The sequence below is a fragment of the Sprattus sprattus genome (genome assembly GCF_963457725.1).
Source record: "Sprattus sprattus genome assembly, chromosome: 9".
Taxonomy (NCBI): Eukaryota; Metazoa; Chordata; class Actinopteri; order Clupeiformes; family Clupeidae; genus Sprattus; species Sprattus sprattus.
This window is the reverse complement of record NC_137928.1, coordinates 12,345,698-12,353,197: the sequence shown is the minus strand read 5'-3', so window position 1 is coordinate 12,353,197 and position 7,500 is coordinate 12,345,698. Positions and strand designations below refer to the sequence as shown.

The 7,500-nt window shown below is 46.3% G+C and overlaps 1 protein-coding gene across 1 annotated transcript in view; it reads left to right on the top strand.

Moving 5' to 3' along the window:
- The window catches only part of LOC308369864 (neurobeachin-like), a gene marked incomplete at both ends in the record, with an annotated part of 289,067 nt that overhangs the window by 70,785 nt on the left and 210,782 nt on the right, over positions 1-7,500 (top strand). Inside the window, 3 exon segments of the mRNA XM_080844411.1 lie at positions 59-180; positions 2,722-2,848; positions 6,777-6,896. Coding sequence (XP_080700537.1) covers positions 59-180; positions 2,722-2,848; positions 6,777-6,896 — 369 coding nt within the window.

Below are 7,500 nucleotides of genomic sequence, written 5' to 3'. Positions count from 1 at the left end.
CCCCCCCCCCCCCCAGAACAATCCACTCTGAAAGCACAACAATTTGTTTTCTCGGCAGGCAATCGCTTTACCTCCTATTGCTAAGTGGCCTTATCAGAATGGGTTCACTCTCAACACCTGGTTTCGCATGGACCCCCTGAACAACATCAACGTTGATAAAGACAAACCCTATCTTTACTGGTAAGTACTTAAGGAGTCAAGTAGCAATTATGGAGGCATTTTCCTAGCAATTCCAAGTAGCAATCCCGAAATCTGGTGAACACAAATGCTTTGCCTTGCATTAGGTCGATGACCTTGATCGGCCCTGTTTTAAAACATTGTCTCACTTGTTGTATAGGATTGGTAGAGGACTTTGTACTGTGTTAATGTGGTAGATTAAGTCGAAGTAGAAAGGGGGGGGGATTGGGTTAGATCTTTCAGGATTAAAATTGATGGGAGCTTGAACTCGGGTCCCGCGGAACATGCTGGAATCACAGGCACCAAAGCTGCAGGAGGGTGGGGAGCACACCATGGAATCACATATTTATTCAGGAGGGGGGTTTTTAATGTCTGGCGGTACGCAGCGGAGTCGTCTTGCGTGTACAGACTTGTGGGTAATTAGCGCCAAGATCAATGGCCCTGGAAACCGACTGTTTATCAGTCGCTATCTCAGTTAAAGGCCAATACACCACAGGGGAGATGGAACGAGAGAGAGAGAGACAGAAGGAGATAGAGAGACGGAGAAAAAGAGAAGTCAAGTGGCATAAAGAGGAGTGGAGCATATGATAGAGGAAATAAGTCAAGGAGAATCACTTAGCCAAAACAAAAAGGGGGAAGGGGGAAAGGTACACGAAAGGAGGCCAGGGGAAAGAAGCGTACAGATGGGAGAGAGACAGATAGAGAGAGAGAGAGAGAGATAGAGAGAGAGAGGAAGAGGGAGAGAGAGAGAGAGAGAGAGAGAGAGAGAGAAGGAGAAAGAGAGGGGTAGTGAGAGAGAGAGAGAGTGAAAGAGAGAGGTGGTCGGGTGCTGAGAATGAGGAAATGTGTTAGGAAGACTGTGGGGGATTTAGATGTAGTTTTTGGAGGAGTGTGCAGCAGGTGAGAAGAGAAGCGAGTGAGAGAGGGTGAGAGAGAGGGAAAAAAGGTGACAGATGCACATCAGGATAAGGAGTGGAGGAGCACAGCACAGCACAGCACAGCACAGCGTCTGTTTTCACACTGCTGCTCTCTCCATCACCACCTTCCCCCCCCCCCCAGCGGCTTTCCGAAATTGGGCTCCACTGCAATCCCAGACTCTCCGAGCCATTACTGGACCGAGGGGGATGAAGTGTTGAGATGGAGGTGGAGGGTTTAGGGCTTGTAGGGGCTAGTTTCATGGAACCTGTGAAAAAAACATTCATTTCACTGCGTGGTTGGAGAAGGGGAAAGGAGTAAACAGAGACCCAATCCTGCTGGTTGGTAGTCTGAGTCTAGTGCTAGAGAGGCTGCCCTGTAGATAGGCAGGTAGGAAGGGAGGAAAGGTGGTGGAGGAGTTTGCAGACTTCAGACTTCAGATGTCCTCTGCTAACGCTAATCACGTTAGCAGCCCACACTGCCAGCCTGTGGGGGGAAGGAGAGATGTAGCGCAGCGTCTAGCCTCCAGGCTCATGTTAATGGACAGTCCAATCACACAACCACAGCCTAAGCCTCTCCCCCTACACACACACAACCTTCCCATTGGTGATGGTCTAGTGGACTTTCAGCTTACTACTCCTGGGCCTCCAACAGGTCCCAGATCAGCCTTAATCTCCCTTTATCGGCATGGCCCGTCTGTCAAGAACTGCTCTTGGCTGATTGTGAGTTAAAGGAGAGGGGAAGGTCGGGAAGTGGCGTATGGAGGTTGTTACTCAGGCCCGGCAGGGACTGAGAGATGGTAGGGAGAGATGAGGGAAAGAGGAGGACATGTAAGGAGAGCTACTGGATAGGAGACCAGTGTAGCATAGCTGGAGGGAATTTAGATAAGGTGTATTGATGGAAGGGAGAGGTAGAGGGGTGAGAAAGAGAGAGAGAAAAAAAAGTGAACGAGATGAATGAACAGAAGTATTGGAGAGATGGAGAGAATGCAAGGGAAAGGGAGATGAAAGACATGGAAATAAAGGGAGGCATTGAATGAAAAGATTATTTACTGTTCCGCATTGGATCTGAGCTATTAGAGGCGTGATTAGCATGACAACACAGAGATGATAAGCAGTAGAATGTGAAGAGCTTAAGCACCCACGGTGTGCCCCCATAACCAGCTCTCAGTCTCCTCCTTGGCCAATGGCCCTTCCGGACAACAGCAGCATAAACAATACCAGCCGTGCAGGATGCCAAGCTGGCAGGAGAGCCCAGCATCACCCGTATCACCCGCAGCAGCAGCAGCAGGAGTAGCAGTAGTGGGCCTTCTGCCCATGGCTGCAGCTGAATGTTGATCTTCATCTACCTGTCTGTTTTGTCAGTGCATCTATTTGCATATTTGCCTCTGATTGCTCACGGCTTTTCTGCAGTGCGCCTCTATGAGGTGTATACTGTAGCCCTACGTTGGAATAAGTCTTGGCAGGAGTAAGATGGGAAGATTTGATAGGATCAGCTTGGGCATCTGTGTTTGCTGAAGGGAAGTTAGCTTTTCTATCTGATGTTTTAATGTGGTTTTCTTCTGTGATGTGGTTTTGTGGTGGGCCTACATTTTCCCCCCCTTTTTTTCTGTTTCATTTTTGGCAACAGCTTCCGCACCAGCAAAGGTATCGGCTACTCGGCGCACTTTGTGGGCAACTGCTTGATCGTCACGTCCCTCAAGTCCAAAGGCAAGGGGTTCCAGCACTGCGTGAAGTACGACTTTCAGCCCCGCAAGGTAAGAGCCGCTTTGATAACCCACCGCTTGGCACGCGGCGTAACGACTGGCACTCAATTTCGAAGCTTAGTTAGCGCCGCGCTGGAGCTGAGCAGCTCTGTCGAAAACAATCCTCCAGTGACGGGTCGCTTTTGAAGTGGCAGTGTTTGAGGGGCGGCATCCATCTGATTCTCTGCATGTTGCTCTTTATCGATTCACGCGCAGGGGTTACGGATGGGCTTTGATGGCCACCCTGCATGCTGCACGCTCGTAAATTGGATCTTGTGGCACTCGGGCGATACGTAACTGGATGGGAACATGTTTCATGCGGTCAAGCTAAACAGAAAATTAGATTCCCCTTTAATCTGGATGTTTATCTCACAAAACAATCTAATTTGTCTGCGCTGTTGCACTTTTGGGAATATTAGTTGGAAGGCTAAAAATCTTGTTCTTTTTTTAATGTTTAGGGGGATGATGTTTTTTTTTATTTTTTATAAATTGATGTGACATCTGTTTCCGCTGACAGATATCTGCCCACGGCTAATCTCTCGCCTCCTTTGCTGATGTTTAATATTCTTTGGTTAACGTGGGTAATCTAGACAGATGCCGACAGTGGTATCAAAAGGCAGATATTTTTTTAGCCCCTCCGCTCAGAGTCCAGCCGTTAAGAGGCTCTTGCAGTAATCCTGCCCTCTACACTGCCGAGTGCCCCTGCTGTGTTAACCCGGCCTGTGCTTTTCCCCCCACAATGGCCAGTTACACCTCAGCTGTTTGCCTTCTGCCCTGTGAAACACACCATGGACCCCCAGAAAACCCTTTACTTGAAGGTCTTCTCTTTCCCTCGAGAAAGAAGAAACGTGCACTTAACCAGCTTGTTGTTATTTTTACATGTAGATGTGGATGTTAGTGACGGTATGTATGTGTGCCTGCGTGCGTGTGTGCATATGTGTTGTAGTGGCAGGTGAGGTTGTTTTCCAGAGGCCTGGGTTATTGATTGCCTGTGGAGAATGAAGCGTGTGTGATGGCGTGCCATGTCTCGTGTCGGGAGAATCATTAGCTAGTTGAGCCGCAGCGCGACATTTTGCTGAATCATTGATCTTGAACCATGAAATGTCAAATGAATGGATAACATAATAACTATGACTATGAAAATAAATGCGTCCATTTGAAGTTTATGGAATGCAACACACAGTACTTTACCAACTTCATAATTAAAGCTGGTGTGGAGAATTTACTTTGGTATGGAAGAAGAAGAATGAATTTTTTTGTCCGCAATGACTGTTTGGGGGTTTATGGTAATATTTTGTGACTGCATGAAAGATAGTTTAGGGCTGGAAGTGTGGACAGTGCACATAGATTTCGATTTTTAAAGAAGAAGACATTTTGTATACCATGGTTTGTTTTTAGATTTAGATTAGATTTAGGTGTGCAGATAACACTGTTTGCCTTTCATCAATTTATCACGGTGTTGTCTATTCAAAAGCAAAGCTGTCGTTTGGTAAAGCTTGACAGAGTCTGCCGCAGTGTGACAAGAATATGGATTTGAACAATGAATTTCATTAGACAGGATATTTTTGACCACTTGTCACAGGTCAGTATCCACTCATGCTTCCATGTATTGAACATTGGCCACCCAACCGTGCTCAAAGAATGATAAATTCCATAACTGTGTTAAATATTCTGACTTTGCCATATTAAGCAGCGCTGAATATGAATTAGCAAAACGTCAATATGGTTCCCAGCTGCTATACCCAGGTTAAAGAGAAAAAAAAAAAAAAATGATTCAGTCCCTCTTTTCCCAGAAGGCAGTGACATGTAATCTTCCTCCACGCCTGAGCAGCCTTTAGTGGAAGAGAGGGATGGCGCCTCAGAGAGCCGGTGGAAGAAAGATGAATCACTCTACCCATCATTATTCCTTTGCTTTGCACTACCACTGGCAGTGCCGTTAAGTGACACAATTAAATTAAAGCGCTAACAGCCAATTCAAATCTTCTGCTATCACCTCCTTTTTTTATGGTTATGGCTGTCACCCAACAAACAATGGCGTTCGGAAAATAAATAGTATTGTAATAAAACTATCAAAATATATATCAGTCAGTCAACCTATTAGTATTTTCCGATTGCTATATAAAGGGGGTAATACCATTACGTTGTAAGTAAATATAAGTTTGGGGATAATGACTCGTGATCCTTTAAGCTACTTGCTGCTCCTAACATCCTTACCAGCAACAACCAACAACTTTTAGACAGCACTACCAAAATCAAACTGCTAATAAATATACTGCTGTCAACACAAAGGTAAAGCTGTGAGATTGTTACTTTACCATCTCTCAGGCATGCTCTGCGGTAAGGATCTGGTTTTGGATTCAGTGGCGAGCTTGGCCTAATTGGGCCGACAAGTGCTGATCTTTGGAGCGATTATCTACTCCCTCCGTTTAATTGTGGCAGATGGGGGCGATGTTTGCGGGGAGGGGGGCAGGTCAGCGTAGGTGGGCCAGTTTCTTCCAATTACACCGGAATCATTTGACTCTGTGTCCTCCGCACATCACATCACCACGTCGCTTTTGATTCCCCCGATTCCTTTTGATCTGTAGAAGTTCGGCATGGTGGTTTTTCGCCCCTCTTTAAAAAACTCTTTAAAAACATTTTCAATCTTTGATCTCTTTTTCTCATGCCATGCCAAATATATGTAGTATTACCGCAACGGCACTAAGCCAAATCATTTTTGCTTTTAGCCATTTCTCTCTGACAAAAAGCAGGCCTAATAATATGCCACTCTTTGATATCTGTCCATCGTGACCAATGTATGCTCTACACAACCCCCCCACCCCTAAGTTCAAAGTGAAGCCTCTTAAAATGGAGTCCAGTGAGGACCACTGTTGGATGAATTTGCCTGAATTTGCTTGCTTTGGGAGCTTAAGGTAGATTGGAGTTGCCTCAGGTCTGTGTTTAAAGGTGCCAGGCTTCAACGTTAATGCTCCAGGTGCTCGGCACAGCTGATCTGAGGGTCGCTCTCGCTGTCTTTGTGGCGCCTCTAACTGCACACTACAGGACAGATCCATTGGTTTTGCCTGTTGAACAAATAGGGGAAAAAAATGTATCGCGAAACCACGGACAGTAACAATACGAGGAAAAAAGCAAGTAATGCAGGAAGTCTAAAGAAGAGATAGCAAGTCATTTTGTGTGTGTGTGTGTGTGTGTGTGTGTGTGTGTGTGTGTGTGTGTGCGCGTGTCCGCATGTGTGTGTCATTTAATGATTAGGTGGAGAATATTGGACTTCTTAATGCCCCAAAGCACTGAGTCTAACCTTTCTGACTTCTTTGTAAATTAAATACATTAAATCCTTCCACACACGCACACACACCAAAGCACACACACACACACAACACCAAGTCGGCAAGTGTGCACAGGAAAACACTCTCTTTTCCTCTCACACACACACACACACACACACACACACACACAAATACAAATAAAATATTGACGTGTCAAAACATGGATCACCTTAAAGCCAAGTACTGGTGTAAACTCTGAGTGCTCTGGTCCCCCCCCCCCCCCCCCCACACACACACACACACACACACACAGTAATCTGTCGTTGCTTTTGAAATTGTATGCCTGCCTTCCTTGCCTTGGCTCAAATCTGTAATTAATATTCCAATGCAAATTTTAGCACAGTAGACTCTGGGCCTCGTGGCACGACTTAAAAGGCATTTATGGGTAGAAATTTGTAATTCTAAAAGGTCGAGAGTAGCGGGAGGTTACTCTGGAACACATCCTCTGCCCTCTTTAAAGAAAGTTTTCCTTTTCCCTTTCGAATTAAAAACAGGTCCTCCAGTGATCTTCATGATATAACCAACCTTTTTCAGAACAGGTTGGTTGCACTCTCCTGAAGCCAACGGTGATATATCAGTGACTCTCTTTCATCTTGTTCGTCTCTTGTCCGCAGTGGTACATGGTCAGCATCGTCCACATCTACAATCGCTGGCGTAACAGTGAGATCCGCTGCTACGTCAACGGACAGCTCGTCTCCTACGGCGACATGGCCTGGCACGTCAACACCAATGACGTAAGGCTCTGGAGAACGCCTTGGCAGTTTGTCATACTGTCTTCCACTCAGCATCCTCTCTTTCCCTGTCTTCTCTCCCCCCCCCACTCCTTTCCTCTCTCTCTCTCTCTCCTCTATCGCTCTTCCTCTTTCCTGTGATTGTTTGTGTGTGTTTTCTTCTGTGTCGGTGTGTGTGTCTGCTGCAGGGCTCGCTCGGAGGGGGCCCTTTGATCCTCAAGCTCAGCGTGCAAATTCCTGAGTCGAAAGATACATAAATCCTCCACACAGCACCCCCCATCCCCCTCCTCCCTCCCCAACAAATGACAAAAATTTAATTTTTGCCACGCCGGCTGATATTTCTCCTGGGAGTCTCACTGGCATTTCAAAGCCTCAATTTGAATATCCATTTGTCACTAAGATGTACTGTATGTGGGAGAGAGAGAGGAGGTAGATGGAAGGAGAGCAGTGGGGTGGGTACGGAAAGTGCTGGGGGCGAAATGAGAGCATCAGTTGGCGAACACAGAGAAAGCGCTTGACGTGCACGAGGTTGTGAGCAAGACAGCTTCCTGCCACACTCTCTGGACCATTTCCAGAAACATTTACGGTGCATTAAATCAGAAAATTA